The sequence below is a fragment of the Schistocerca cancellata genome, chromosome 4 (genome assembly GCF_023864275.1).
Source record: "Schistocerca cancellata isolate TAMUIC-IGC-003103 chromosome 4, iqSchCanc2.1, whole genome shotgun sequence".
Lineage (NCBI taxonomy): Eukaryota > Metazoa > Arthropoda > Insecta > Orthoptera > Acrididae > Schistocerca > Schistocerca cancellata.
Window position 1 is genome coordinate 677,151,778 of NC_064629.1, and position 16,238 is coordinate 677,168,015.

General features: G+C 37.3%; 1 protein-coding gene across 1 annotated transcript in view; it reads left to right on the top strand.

Annotated features, from left to right (window-relative positions):
- Nucleotides 1–16,238, top strand: part of LOC126184916 (protein DENND6B) — a 214,860-nt gene that overhangs the window by 181,073 nt on the left and 17,549 nt on the right. The window contains exons 6-7 of the mRNA XM_049927582.1: nucleotides 7,177–7,448; nucleotides 11,242–11,454. Coding sequence (XP_049783539.1) covers nucleotides 7,177–7,448; nucleotides 11,242–11,454 — 485 coding nt within the window. The remainder of the gene's footprint in view (nucleotides 1–7,176; nucleotides 7,449–11,241; nucleotides 11,455–16,238) is intronic.

The following is a 16,238-nucleotide window of genomic DNA, read 5'->3' on the forward strand; positions in this document are numbered from 1 at the left end:
CTGATTATATCCAGTTCAACTTCAATTACAAATTCCCATTGGAGCTACTTATTGTACATGGCTATCAGAAAATACAAAGGATTTAGTGCACCAAATTCTTAAGCCTCCACATAGTTCGTTGTTGTTCATGACTAGATTAATCAGTTCCTCATTCATTACCTGTATGTAAATTTGTGAAAACTAGAATCATTAACAAGCTTACATGATTAGCAGATAGTTTGTGCAATGTCATGCACAATTACATTGGATTTAGATAAAAAATGTGAATCAGCATAAGGAAATTAAGAAGTGAGTAAAGCAGAGGCAGATAATGTCTCATTGTTACTGAATAGGATTGGGGAAAAGAAAAAATAACACAACACACAGTTGTACAGGACTGTAATACTTAAGATAGCCACTCTGCTTCTAAATATGTGTCACACTTCATAAGTGAGTATTTTAGTGGTTTCTGTAGAGACCATAGGCTATAGTAATTTCTGAGTTGGAAACAAGGATTCTGCAGTTGCAAATGGGCAGAAATGATATAGTGACCATCATTGGTAAGTCTGAGACCATTTTGTATGTTAGGATGGTTCACAGAGAGACTGCATTATGAGAAAATAGCTTTAAAAATTGATTTCAAAAGTAGTGTCCCATCATGTATTAATATTTACATTAAGCAACTTGCTGACAAACGTAGTTGTGCAAATGTAAATACTGGGGAGCCTGTCTCCATTCCCGAAAAACTGTATATTGGAGAAAATGCCACTGAATTATATTAGTTCAGTTCTTTCAATCCTCCTCCTAATTTCAAATCTCAGAAAACTTCTATTTTCATTGGTGGTTTCAACAACCACAGCACTGCCTAGGGATACCCTTAAGGCAAAGTAAATGGAGAGGCCATTCTAGAATGGACAGGACATCATGAGCTGTCACTTTTCAATGACAACAAACTACCCCAATCTTTCAGTTGTGGCACATGGCAATGTGGTAACAAACCTAGCCTTAATTTTGTTAGTGAAAACCTGTCATAACAAAGCATCAAATCAGTATGCCTACAAATTTCATCACCATGTTAGATGTGCAGAAAAAAACTATTCAGCCTATTCTGGAACATATGAAGAGTTTGCAAACACTGTAAGGTTCTGCACCTACAAAGCTATTCCTAGAGGCTGCAGGTATGTATACATACAGGGACTTACTCCAGAAACGTCTACTGTGTTGAACAAATATAAATACCATTTCAAAATGAACACATTTAGTGCTGAAACCATCAGAAGCAATCAGTGTGTCATTTCCTCTATTTCTGAGTCAAAATGCACGCAGTTAATGGAGGCGGTAGACTTGGGTGGAAATAGACAAAAGGCTACTGAAATGCCGAAGTAATGCTCCTTCTGAGAGCAAAATCCACAGCAACATATCTGTGAACCAAATAGCAAATTAATTCATTGAAAGTTCCAAACCAAGCAAAACATCTGAAAAAGAGAAAAAAAATTAGAAACATTTAATGAACATAACAGTAGCATTCTGCATGATCCTTTGATCATGAATGATCTTAATAGAGCATTTAAGGGTATGTGGAATGCCCTGTGCTTATAATGTTATACTGAGCCAAAAGTTACAAACATTTTGGCATGAGGTGTTATGACTGTACTCTTGAATTTTTACAGAACTTGAGCATATGGTCTGCATTTTTGCTGGATTAATCACTTTGGAAAAAGAAAGTTTAGTTTTTGTGATATTTTTTTCCTAATTTTTTAAAAAATTATACATTTTAACAAGGATTTTAGAATACAAATCTCTTAATACAAAATAATCTCACAAATCTTTTGATTCAGATATATTAGAAGGCCTTAAGGAACAACTCGTGAAAATTTCATCTTTCTGCTATAAATAGACTATGAGAAAATGTCCCTTATATACCAAAAAACTAAAGTTATAGGAAAGGAACTTAAAAGTATTTGCTCCAATGTATCTCTGCTCCATAGCTAGTATCATCAGAATTGTCCAACAGCTTCCTGTTCGTGGCTCTCCTAAGTTGTCCAGCCATTTTTGAATAGATATTTACTGAAACTTCCTGGCAGATTAAAACTGTGTGCCTGACCGAGACTCGAACTCGGGACCTTTGCCTTTCACGAGCAAGTGCTCTACCAACTGAGCTACTTTAGCACGACTCACGCCCGGTACTCACAGCTTTACTTCTGCCAGTACCTCGTCTCCTACCTTCCAAACTTTACAGAAGCTCTCCTGCGAACCTTGCAGAACTAGCACTCCTGAAAGAAAGGATATTGCGGAGACATGGCTTAGCCACTGCCTGGGGGATGTTTCCAGAATGAGATTTTCACTCTGCAGCAGAGTGTGTGCTAATATGAAACTTCCTGGCAGATTAAAACTGTGTGCCCGACCGAGACTCTGTAAAGTTTGTAAGGTAGGAGATGAGATACTGGCAGAAGTATAGCTGTGAGACCGGGCGTGAGTCGTGCTTCGGTAGCTCAGTTGGTAGAGCACTTGCCCACGAAAGGCAAAGGTCCCGAGTTCAAGTCTCGGTCGGGCACACAGTTTTAATCTGCCAGGAAGTTTCATATCAGCGCACACTCCGCTGCAGAGTGAAAATCTCATTATCGAGATATTTACTGTATTATCTGAAGACTTGAGGTGTTCCTTGTCTAAACCAAGTATAGCTGCTGCAGTTCATAATCCCATGCAGAGCCTCATCTTCTGAAAAACTTTGCACTTTGTTATATTGCCCCGGCTGAATGGTGAAACAGCATCATAAATGCTAAAGCGAAGAGTGTTTATATCCACAAACAGCATTTTAGGTTGTCTGTTCCATATCATATGGTTCAATAACTCATTTGGATTTTGAGTCCAGCCATGAAGACATTTCTTTAGTTGACTAATATCTGTAAGGTCTCAGAATTTTGGTTTTATTTTGATCATTACAGCAAGTGGCAAATGGTGATGGTGACTGTATTGTTGTTCAGTTACCTTGCCTCTGTTGTGCTTGCACCAACTACCTTCACCTTTTGGATGTAGCCCATTTGGGGATTCTCATTGCATGAAGCTGTGTGAAAAATGGTGCCCAGACTGCTCTTCTGATCAATTCTGCATCTGCTGTATTCTACCTAATTGCTAAATCCTGGCACTTCTGAATACAGTCCAAAGCAGCATCTGCCGGTCTGTTTTTCCTATCTACAGTTTTTCCATCTGTCAGTTTCTTGCCTTTCATGCTAGCCTAGAGCTTTTAAAGTCTTGAGCCCATCCTTTTCTGAATGCAGCCAACACATTCTAGTCTGCAAATTTTCACATTGTTCCCATAAGGCCTTAATTCCTCAGTTTCTTTGATTGCCTTTGAGTCACCATCTCCAAGGTAATTTATGTATCTAACATTGTACCATTTTACTGAGTGTTGATAAATACTTATCACTCCAGCAACATCCATACTACCATTTGAACCATAATAACTTGCTGTGCACTCTTCTTAATGCTTATTTTTAATTCTGTCGTTGCATCAGCAATGCTTGGAAAGTATTTGCACATCAACTACATTGGCAGTGTCCACACTTGCAGCTGTTACAACACCATTTAGATATGTGTGTCCTCTCTTCTGCAGTTCCCATCAAAAGCTATGGACAGGTGCCTGTTATTATTATTTTCAACAGCAGCTTCCTCAACTGCATTTTTCATATTTTCCTGTGCTACATCTTCAATAGCAGAGTCTATTGCAATTAAGTATTTGTCAAATTTTAAGTGTGGAGTAGGGAGGTACATCACACCACATAACATGGCACCTGCAGCCCTGCCCTTACCTATAGACTGTAACCCAGAAACCAGTATAATGTTTATATCGTATAGGTTATCAGTATCTGCAGTAACATGCAAGGAATTGAAAAATATAATATCAACTCTAATTCACAAACAAATCCTATATATGTGTATGTTTTTAGTGAAACACCACATACTCCACATTGTTTGCATCACACATTGTTCTCCAAACCACCTGATAATACTGACACACTAATTATCTCATATTTTGTAGTCCCAGCATTTAGTTTCTTGTATTGTTCTTCAATTATAGCTAGTTTTCCTTTTGAAGCATTTTCAGGTTTAGTGCTATCAATGTCACTCAATGAAACTTCCTGGCAGATTAAAACTGTGTGCCTGACCGAGACTCGAACTTGGGACCTTTGCCTTTCGCAGGCAAATGCTCTGCCATCTGAGCTACCGAAGCACAACTCACGCCCGGTACTCACAGCTTTACTTCTGCCAGTATCTCGTCTCCTACCTTCCAGGAAGTTTCATATCAGCGCACACTCCGCTGCAGAGTGAAAATCTCATTCTAATGTCACACAATGTATCACTAACAGTGCAGGAGTTAGACGCTACTGGGACATCAAATACTGATGTAGACAAGCCATGAGATGAATATTGAATACCTGTTACTTACTTACATTGATGTACATGTTTTCTAGGTCTTTGCATATTGAAGGGAAGAAAATACTCACAGAGGAAACAATACAAATGGTGCAAAATTTATGGTCAACTCTCTTGCAGTGTAGCAAAAAGAAAAAATAACTGTGTTAGCTCAGTTATATCTCTGGCAGGGCAGGCTGTATCTGTCTCTCAAACTAGGTGCAGGACATCATGTGCTGCAATTTTTAAACAATGATTTAAAATACTTCTATGTATGTCATATCAATATATTACACACAGTTTTTAACAGGAAACTGTAAATGTTTCAAAAATGCATTTTCTCAAAAATAGATTATCTGATCAAGAAACTCACTCTTTCTACCCATAACAAATGCAAAAATGTCAAAGCATCAGGCCTATATGAAGTCTGCATTGAACAACTCATAAGATTTGGTCCCATTAGCCAACAATGGCTCTTAGAATTACTAACCAACTGCACAAGGAACTGTAAAATTCAAAAACTTTAGAGAAAGGTCAGAGTCATTGCAGTTTTGAAGCCTGGCAAAGATGTGAATGATACAGAGAACTACAGACTGATCTCCTTGTTTTTTCATCTACACAAAGTTTTTGAGTGAATGATATTAGACAGACTGCCCAAAATAATAGAACTAGTACTTATACGAGAACAAACACACTTCCAACCTTTGACCTGACAGCACCATGTGACACAGTCAACCACTGGCTACCACTAAAGAAACTCTATGAAATAACAAAGGATTATAAACTATATCAGATATTAGAATGCCTGCTGCTAAACTGAAGATTTTTTGTTGAATTTCGAGGCCATAGAAGTAGATGGAAGAACCAGAAAAATAGCCTCCCACAAGGATCGTAGGTCCCATCTTATTTAACATCTACACCAATGACCAACCCTGTGCAGAAGGAACAAGGAGTTTTATCTATGCAGACGATGGTGCAATAGCAGCATGACAGACAAGTATCAAACATGTTGAAAGGAAGCTGTCCCAATCTCTAAAAGCCCTCATTAGTTACTACCAAGATGACAAGCCAAAAATCCAATCCATCAGAAACACAATATTTGCCTTCCACATAACAAACAAACAAGCAAGAAGAAAATTGCTGGTAACCTGGGAAGACACTCAATTAGAACATAGCACAACACCCAAATATTTGTGGAGTCATGCTTGATTGAACACTAACATACAGAACCCACTGCTTGAACGCCAAAAGGAAGCTATCAGCAAGAAATGACATCCTCCAGAAAATAGCTGGTACAACTGGGGGGACACAGCCTGTTGTTAAGAGAACATCAAACTTAGCCCTCTGTACGTATAACAGAGGACACAGCCTCATGTTATGAGAACATCAGTCTTAGCCCTCCATTAATGTGCAGCAGAATTTTCCTGTCCTGTCTGGTACGGCTACAGCCTTACCAGACAGGGTGACATTGCCCTAAACAAAACTTACAGAATCATCACATGCTGCCTGAGATCAATTCCACTCCAAAAGGTCTACTGTCTAGCAGGTATCTCTTCCTCAGACACCCACTGCAAATCTAATGCTTGACTAGAAAGAAATAAAACAATAAATCTAGAGACTCATTCTCTGTATGGGTACTCATCAGCAACTGCCCAACTCAAATCAAGATTAAATTTCCTCTATAGTACAGAAACTCCCTGAACAACATTCAGCATTCAGACTAAATTCCTGGTGTAACTGAGACAACAAGAAGAAAAATAGCCGATATGGACAACAGGCTATGATCTGGAGTTGACAAGTGTAAGAACAACCTGAAGAAGTGGGGATTTTCTGGTGACTCTGCTCTGTGCATACTTAGAGGAGAGCAAACTATTGGTCGTCTCCATATCTGCAAGCTGTGACCAACTACATGCTTCCTAAAAGAACTGTCGGCAGCTACTCATGAAGCCTGTAAAGTGGCTAAATATTGGCCACACAGCATTTAAAATGTGTGCTACTATGTGCATCTGTTTGTATAAATCTGGCAATGCTTGTAATACCAGACTGAAATTATCTGTACATTTTTCTGATTACATGATGTATTTTTTCTGATAAATTAAATAAATAAGTTGGCAGTCATTAACATACATATTTTTATGTGTTAGCATGATCCTGTTAATGGGTAACCCATACACTGTGGAGACACAAGCATTCTTTTAGATACAAATTATGATACTCTTTGTGTGTAGTCAAACTCTATCGTTAATTGGATATTATGAGCATTAAAGACTGAGATGTAAAGTATACAGTAAAACTCTACAATTTAACCAGGTATCAGTTTGAGATTATCCCTCCCTATTCATGTGATGTGAGTATTAAGTTGTAAAATACCTGCCTGGTCTCATTTGGGTTATTCCAAAGCTTTACATGTGAAAGATAAATGTAGCACTCACTGAAATTTTTATGCTTCCTAAGTGACTGTCCCTATCAAAGCTGTTCACTAATATGCATGCCAATGTTTTGCCCGTAATGCTGAGGCATTTAAAAGAAAACTTGTGTACTTGTTTATCAATTATTTGATAGCCAAAGTGGAAGTTCTATTTTCTTATAAAACTGAATATGACTACTCTTTGGTATTGTGGTCCTGACAGAAGCAACCACTGTAATGATTAAAACTGTGAGATAAATGTCCATAGAATTAATTGAAATGTTTCTCTCTCTCTCTCTCTCTCTGGTACAGTATGTTTAAAATATTTCTTCAGTATTTCTCTGAGTACAATAAATGTTTTAACTTTCTTTACTTAGAGACTGTGCAGAAACACAAGTTGAAGAAAGGTGGCAATATAAAGATGCTGGATTCAAAGCCTGGTGTTTATACCCACTATCGACCATTTCTCCACAAAGATAAGTTGATTCTGAAGAAACTTATGAAAGGTATTCAGACAAAACGACCAGGGGAGGTACAAACAGCTTTGCTTAAAAGGCATCTTCTTGAAGTTACACAAAGTTTCATGATCCCTTTAGAGAGATATATGGCCAGCCTCATGCCACTTCAGAAAAATATATCTCCTTTCAAGGTGAGTAACCATATCTTCCTCTTACATCTAAATGTTGTTTATCTAGATTAGATTTTGGATGTGCACTGTCTGTTGCTGTAATATTGTTGACTTGTTCCTTTATGCACAATTTCTTGCAATAGATATAGGAAATGAACCCTGTGTATTTAGATTCCTGTTTTTCTTTACTCAAAGATCCTCTTGAATTTATAATTTAAATACTTCTTCTGCTGGTTTGTGTCATTGGTTCTGCAATTTTTGGCAATGAGACTAGCTGTAATCTTCAAGTAACTACTAATGAATGCAGGATGGCTCATTTGAGTATCGTCTTATACTCTGTGGCACTCCTACCCACAGGCAACAGTATTCATCTTCCATGGGAACTGTGCCAAATAAGACTGGCATGATCCTAATGCAATACATCAATTGTGTTCTCTACTCACCAATTAAGACCTCTTCTTTATTTAGGCCTGTGAAACACAATCTAGGCCTCTGCAAGGCATGATTTTACCATATCCCCTGACACTGTGCCTAAGTATATATTGAAGAGACAGAATGCACAATTAAGTAGAGAGTCTATAAAAACAATACTGTACTCCACCAATCCACCAAGTTAGCTTGGAAGCCAGCCACGCCACAGCCTATAAAAAATGAAATTATTCTGAATGACATCTTTCTTTTGGGGCTGCCAACTTAAAGAAGCAGTAAAAATCTGACCTGAAAGGAAACTGGTATACAACAGTAGTTAATTACACTACTGACCATTAAAATTGCTACACCATGAAGATGACATGCTACAGATGCGAAATTTAACCGAGAGGAAGAAGATGCTGTGATATGCAAATGATCAGCTTTTCAGAGCATTCACACAAGGTTGGCGCCGGTGGCGACACCTACAACATGCTGACATGAGGAAAGTTTCCAACTGATTTCTCATACACAAACAGCAGTTGATTTGCGTTGCCTGGTGAAACGTTGTGATGCCTCATGTAAGGAGAAGAAATGCATACCATCATGTTTCCGACTTTTGATAAAGGTTGGATTGTAGCCTATCGCGATTGCAGTTTATCATATCGGGACATTGCTGCTTGTGTTGGTCGAGATCCAATGACTGTTAGCAGAATATGGAATCGGTGGATTCAGGAGGGTAATACGGAATGCCGTGCGGGATTCCAATGGACTCGTATCACTAGCAGTTGAGATGACAGGTACCTTATCCGCATGGTTGTAATGGATCATGCAGCCACGTCTCGATCCCTGAGTCAACAGATGGGGACGTTTGCAAGACAACAACCATCTGCACGAACAGTTCGACGACGTTGGCAGCAGCATGGACTATCAGCTCGGAGACCGTGGCTGCGGTTACCCTTGACTCTGCATCACAGACAGGATCGCCTGCGATGCTGTACTCAACGACGAACCTGGGTGCACGAATGGCAAAACCTCATTTTTTTCGGATGAATCCAGGTTCTGTTTACAGCATCATGATGGTCGCATCCGTGTTTGGCGACATCGCGGTGAATGCACATTGGAAGCATGTATTCATCATCACCATACTGGCGTATCACCCGGCGTGATGGTATGGAGTGCCATTGGTTAGACGTCTCGGTCACCTCTTGTTCGAATTGACGGCACTTTGAACAGTGGATGTTACATTTCAGATGTGTTACGATCCGTGGCTCTACCCTTCATTCGATCCCTGTGAAACCCTACATTTCAGCAGGATAATGCACGACCTCATGTTGCAGGTCTTGTACGGGCCCTTCTGGATACAGAAAATGTCCGACTGCTGCCCTGGCCAGCACATTCTCCAGATCTCTCACCAATTGAAAACGTCTGGTCAATGGTGGCCGAGCAACTGGCTCGTCACAATACCCCAGTCACTACTCTTGATGAACTGTGGTATCGTGTTGAAGCTGCATGGGCAGCTGTACCTGTACACGCCATCCAAGCTGTGTTTGACTCAATGCCCAGGTGTATCTAGACCGTTATTATGGCCAGAGGTGGTTGTTCTGGGTACTGATTTCTCAGTATCTATGCACCCAAATTGCGTGAAAATGTAATCACATGTCAGTTCTATTATAATATATTTGTGCAATGAGTACCCGTTTATCATCTGCATTTCTTCTTGGTGTAGCAATTTTAATTTCCAGTAGTGTATACATTTTGGAGGTATGGGACTGTACATATGAGGTAATGAAGGTGCAGCATGAAGTAGAATAAGAACCTTGTGATGAAGCATCAGTAACTGGGTGACAAGAGCACAGTCCCCAAGCTTGCTTTATAAAAGGCCTTACTGGAGCAACCCAGCATCCATTAACAGTCTTATGAAAATGGCAGGAAGTTCTGTTGCAGTAGACCATATGGAAGGAGTTTAAATCATTTTTTGTCAACTTCAGCAATTTTATTATGTGTGTATTTATAATTCAGTAGCTACAAATGAATCTGTGTTATGCTTTGTTAGACATTTTCTGATAGTGACAGTGCTGATAGTGACAGTGCTGTAATCACTGAAAAATCATGACATTTTCTATCCCTATGTAAAGCATCTTTCATGTGGTGTAACAATGTGTTAAGAACCATTTTTATTGCAGATTTAAATTATACACGAAAAACATGCCTAAGGTTTACCCAAAACTTCTATTCCATTTGTGGTAGACAATGCTGTAATCAATAAAATTAAATTTTTCTGGTTTTTGCAATTAAGAACCAACTCATTTGATTCTACATCACATTTTTGATAAAAAAAATAAACTTTTTGTTGTAAATAGTTTATATTATTGTTGAAAATTTAATTTAGTTTTGCAATTTGGTTCCACAGTAAAACTTTCACATTTAGACATTTGGAAGTCTGACAAATAAGTGACTTTTAATCTAACATAGTTTTCTGTTCCCTTCGGGGTTGGTTTCTGAGTGTTTCCATAACATTGTGGTGTCTGATTTTGGTGAGCCCCTTTGACCTCACCATTAGGGCAGTTGATTTCAGTGTGTTCTTCCATCCAACCGCTGTAACTCTCACGCTGATTACAGCACCAACTGCAACAAATGGAAAAAATAATGTTTCAGATAAACCCTACATATTTTTTTGTGTTGAATTTAAATCTGCAATAAAACTGGGTGGTTCACATTTAAAAATAAAAAGTTGGCCCTCCCTCCCCCATAGGTCAGTGGGAGGGTTTGGGGATGGTAGTTTTAGCACAGATGCCTGCTTTAAAAATATTAACTTTTCACCTGAAACTTTTTTTCCATATGATGTATATTTTTCAAAATATCTAGTTATTCGAATTTAAAACAAATGCCCTGAATTGTTGTACAGCAGTGAAGGCCTTCATAACCAGAGTTCATTCCAACAAAATTATTTTGCGTGTGTGCTTCAGTCACAATGTGATAATACGTTATGAAGGCTGCCTGCAGTAGTAACTGAAGTATTGGTGATTTTATCACATCATGATGCAATCCAACATTCAGAATATTTTTTTTTTTGAAACACAGATTGTTATTTTGTTTACATCTGCCACTACTGATTTTCACTCTGAAATTCTCTTTTATGGTTATGAAATGTGATGAACTATACCTCGCAACATCAAGCTTCAAAATAGCTTTGTTGTCCTGACTTTAATGTTGTATTTGGAATACAGGACACATAATGTGTGATTGATAATAAAACAGGAAGACTTTATACCCCTTGGTCAGTGTTTTGTTCAGATGTAATACAGCTCTTTGTTGTTTCAAAGGAAAAATATATGCCAGATTTCCTGTAAATTATGATGTGCAATGCTTTTATTTAATGTTATTGTATGTTGCTATTTTGCAGGCTGCACCCACACCAAGACCTTTCAACCAGGAAGAGTTTCTGGCAACCCTTGGGACTTCAGGACCTCAACTTACCTCCATCATCAAAGGAGACTGGGTAGGCCTGTATCGCCGGTTCTTCCGCTCACCAAATTTCAATGGCTGGTATAATATGCGACATCGAGAAGTGAGTCAGAAACTACAAGCGCTGCAACTTCAAGCATTATCACGTGCTGTGAGTAAATATTATTAGATACTAGCTGTAGTGTCTGGCATTTCCTGTAATGGTTAATATCTTCTCTCTCTCTCTCTCTCTCTCTCTCTCTCCCTCCCTCCCTCCCTCCTTATAAGTTGCGCGTGCCCTATATGTAGAAGCCCTAATATGCTCATGGTGTAGACAAAGTTCTCATCACTCATGTTTTTCCAATGCATGTGTTTGTCTTTTAGCTGCAGGGTTTTTTCAGACCAATATACCTTCTTTTCGTTGGTGGCATTTTGATAGGTATGAACTGATACCTACCTTAACTAAACTTATATTCTTGTTGTTCTAGCTTATATAAATAAATTAGCACTGCTAAAAATTAGCATGACGAAAGCAATCTGGCATAGCTGATACACATTAATCCAAGCTAACACCCACACTTCCTAATGACCACACCAAGCAATAGTCAAATAAGAAGTGGTGATGTAAATCACTTTAAAACTTTTGCTTCTGGAGAAAATTCACTTGTGCTTTGTCATCAGTATTTGATAAACAGGACTTTGATATTTCTGATAATCTTTGATAGTAACTAATTTTCTATTAGTATTTTTAATTTATTTCTTCAAGCAAATATTTGCGAAGTTTATAAATATGATTAATTGTACCACTTGTTGTTACATTTGGTGATAAGTATTCCATTGTGTTTTTGGAGAATTTGTCTTCGATTGTTTCAACTCAGTTTTCACTCTTTTGAGTAGCGCTGTCTCTGAGCAAGACTCAAACTATTCAAACAGTTTATGTCACAGTTGGGAAATGCCATGTTCTGTTAGATCTCTTGATCTTGCCATGACCTAGTGATTTTTGTCAGTACTAAATCCATGATGTTTCTTAGTGTTTGTGTGGCACTGTTGATTTTAATAATAAAAATGACTGTAAAACACAGACAAAAATGTCTTATAGGGTGTATGTCATATGTAACAATGGAAACTAATCAATGAATAAGAGTTTGAAATTGTGTGTCTGTCAAATTCTTGAGCTTCCACTCATCCTGTGATCTAGTGATGTCTGATGATACTATCTCCAAGACAGCTTTTACCACTGTAATTTATTCTTGTGATGAGAAGTACAGTCAGTTTATTATGATATATTTCATTTGTTAGGCATTCAACTTTTCATATTTTTTTTTTTTTCATTGATTCATCTGAATGCATAAATTTTGATGTATATCAGCCAAGATCTTTGAAGTAAACTACTCAAGTACTTTCCGAGATGTTTGCTAACAACATTTCTCCTTTGTGATTATATGTGTGTGTATTGCATGTATTAAAAAAAAGATATCCTATATCCTCCCAAATATTCATTAAGGGATTGCGTAAAAATTTGAAGTAAATAGGCCAAGAACTTTAAGAGATTTTTAGTAACAACCTTTCCCTTTTGTACATTACATACATATATGTTTCAAGTCAGTTTATGAAACGTTATGTAGACTATGAGCTACCCCTTGTCTTGAAGGTAAAGTCTGCAAAATTTCATCAAGATCACAGTTGTATGAATTGCAGACACTTTTCTTACATGGATGTCTGCTGATAAGGTATTTGTTCTTAGCTCTCTGAAATAAACAAGAAAAATATCATTTTATTTCTGTCAGTTTCTTACAAATGAGCCTTCTGTGTCACTACACTTTACTACCATTAACAAAATACATATTGAATGGTTGTTGTGGTGCAGTTTTTTGATATGCTGTTACAAATAGTCATACTTGCATTGGCATCTGCAGGTTGATATCAGCCGTATTACTTATGGAGATACGTATAGACTGTAGAGTTCAGCATAATACTTTTTCAGAACATTCCAGCTCATTTGTATGTAGTGGTATGAAGTGGTGGTGTGATACATCTTCTAGTTCCATAACTGTGCTAGCTATTTAAATCTATTCTTGTTTTCACCACACACATATTTTTAATGATTGATCGATTTGTTGATTGATTGATTGATTCATTCATTCATTCACTCTTTCATTCATGCATTGAGTTCCATAACTCTCATCTTGAAGGAAAGAGAGCCTTCAGAAATTTGTTATACACTAACAGGTAGAAGCAGACCCTGCTGCCCACTTCTGTAACATATACTAACAACAAATTATGACCTATGTTAATCTCCTCACACTGATAATTTTGGCCACCACCCCTAGATTGTTTTATATCTGTAGATTAGGAGAAAAACACTATTTGGAAAGATCCATTGCTTTTCTAATACTATTCAGTTTCTGTTTTTATCTAATTCTTCAGACAAATAATTTACTTTCTATGGACCAATATCAGCTGTCTATATACTGGCAAAGTCAATTGGAAGTGCCCACCACCCAACTGTTTGATTACAAGGGCAAGAAAAGAGCAAAGATGAAAATATCATGCTGATTATTCCGATCACATTTTAGATGCTTGATGTGATTATTTGGGGTCTATGTTCACTGCAGCTTGCTCCACCTGAAAATTAGATCCTGGAGTCTCCATTTAGCCTGGCAATCTGTGCTGTAATCAATCTTCTCCTAAAGTATGCAGCCAAAACACACACATCTGTTTTACAATACTTTTATTGCATCACAACATAACGTCACACATGACTGAAAATCTGATGCAGTAATGTCTCAGAATCTGTTATCAAATTGACTCTCACAAAATCATAATCTAAAACTGCCCCAGTATGACTGTTGGCACCGAGGTTTATATACATTCTCACAATCGGAACATAGCTGTTTACATTGTTTAACATAGTTAGTTTGGTGATTTCAATCAAAAGTTGAACAGTTCTTCAGTATAAATTACAAAATTTAAATGTATAAATCGTTACTAGTATTTCAGAATAATAAACAGGTTGAAATAATATTTTTTCTTCGCCAAAACACAGAAATTCTAGTTTTACTATAATACATAAGTTAAAAAAAACTGAATATATTTTTAATTGCTGAAAGGATTAAATTGCTAATATGTTTATTAAGTCTTTCAATTAATCTGAATGGAAATAACAAACAGGTTTTGCAGTATAATTTTTCTAAATATGATTTTTAGTATATGTATATGTTTGTTGACTGTACTTTTAGATTAAAACTATATTTCATAACATTTCAATTCAAAATCATCATCATTAAGTTCAAAGAATGCAAACAAACTTGAATTGACATCACAGCATCATTACCATATGTGCACAAGAGGTGTGAAAATAAACTTTGACATTCTCATTTCAAATGATGGTATGAGTAAATAAGGAAAATTCAAGAAAATCTGATAACACTGGCTTGAACATTTTGTTCATCTGACATTAAATGGTGTAAATTTCCAATAAAATTAAACAACTAGTAGCTACAAATTATCCTCGGTGAAAATACCCTGTCTTATGTTGGATCTATCTAGCAGAATGTATGTCCAATCTCATAACTTTTATAGAAAACCATCCTTCATATTCACAGCACTGTGACAAACAGCATTTGAATATTAACGAGTCTTATGAGCACTATGAACACAGTGGGCACTCTGAGGCTCATTGTGCCAGATGTCTATCAGGGGCTCTTCCCCTGTTGCACCTCTCGGCTGCTACTATGTGACATGGGAGTCACAAGTTTTCGAGCTAATCTGAAGGCTGAGGTGGCTCTATCTGTGGAATGTTGTGCTAAATGTTTCCCCACTTTGAATTTAGTGTTATTCCTGGCAGACTGTGCTGCTGTTAAAAGGTTATTCTCAGGGAGGTGGAATGTGGGTCTATAATGAGAGGTCAGTTACCTATCTCCATTTTTATAAATGGGTGTTACTACATCAAATACTCAATGACTTGTCTTACTGGTTACAAAGGTAATTCAAGAGGATGGTACCAAGTCAACACAGATTCTTAGTACTTTGGTTGATATCAAAATAGCCAGAAGTGCTACTGATTTTTAGTGATCTAATGATTTTTTGATTCCTCTGAAGATGCTTTGATACAACTGATGTCTGGTGGTGGGATATGCAATGTCTGTCTAAGTGAATGAAGTGGCTGTGACTTTGATAGACTATTTTTTCTTCCTGTGTTTTTAACTACTGTTAGGAAGAATTTGTGGAATTTAATGGCCAAATTCTAGTACTGTCATCTGTGAGCTGAATATCATTTGCTTCCAGAGTTTTTTGTTCTGTTGCCAATAATGCTTGACATCAGTGCTACCCAATGAATTTCTTAATACCTACTGGCTAGGTCTTACGTCATTGTTTGACTGCACTTCTGAAACTCGCAAATATGTACTGATGTGCCAGAGCAGCATTTTTTTCTGGGTAATAAGGGAGAGAGTGTCATGGATAGAACAAGCACTTTTGGATGAAAACAAAGGTATTTTTTGTTATGGAGAAATCTTATCATGAAATTTTAATCACCAACTTTCTTCTATAATGCCAGAATATTTTGTTGATTGCCATCAACATTGGGATCATCATAATAAAATAAGACACATCAGAGTTCTCACAGAAAGATATAGGTGTTCATCTTTTTCCACGTCATTCAAGAGTGGAATAGTTAAGAAATAGTCTGAAAGTAATTGTACAAACCTTCTGCCAAACACTTAAGTGTGAATTGCAGGGTAGTCATGTATACAGTTGACAAAACAAAACTGTTCATGTATAAAACAGCTAAGTATTCTTAAGGGCATTCTCAGGATGTACAGCCACATCACAATTTACAGCAACACTTTCCCTCATTAATGCCCATGTTTCATTGTGACACCAACATTTTATCATACCAATGAGACCTACTATAGACCACTATGGAAATTAATACCAATGAAAAATAATACACAG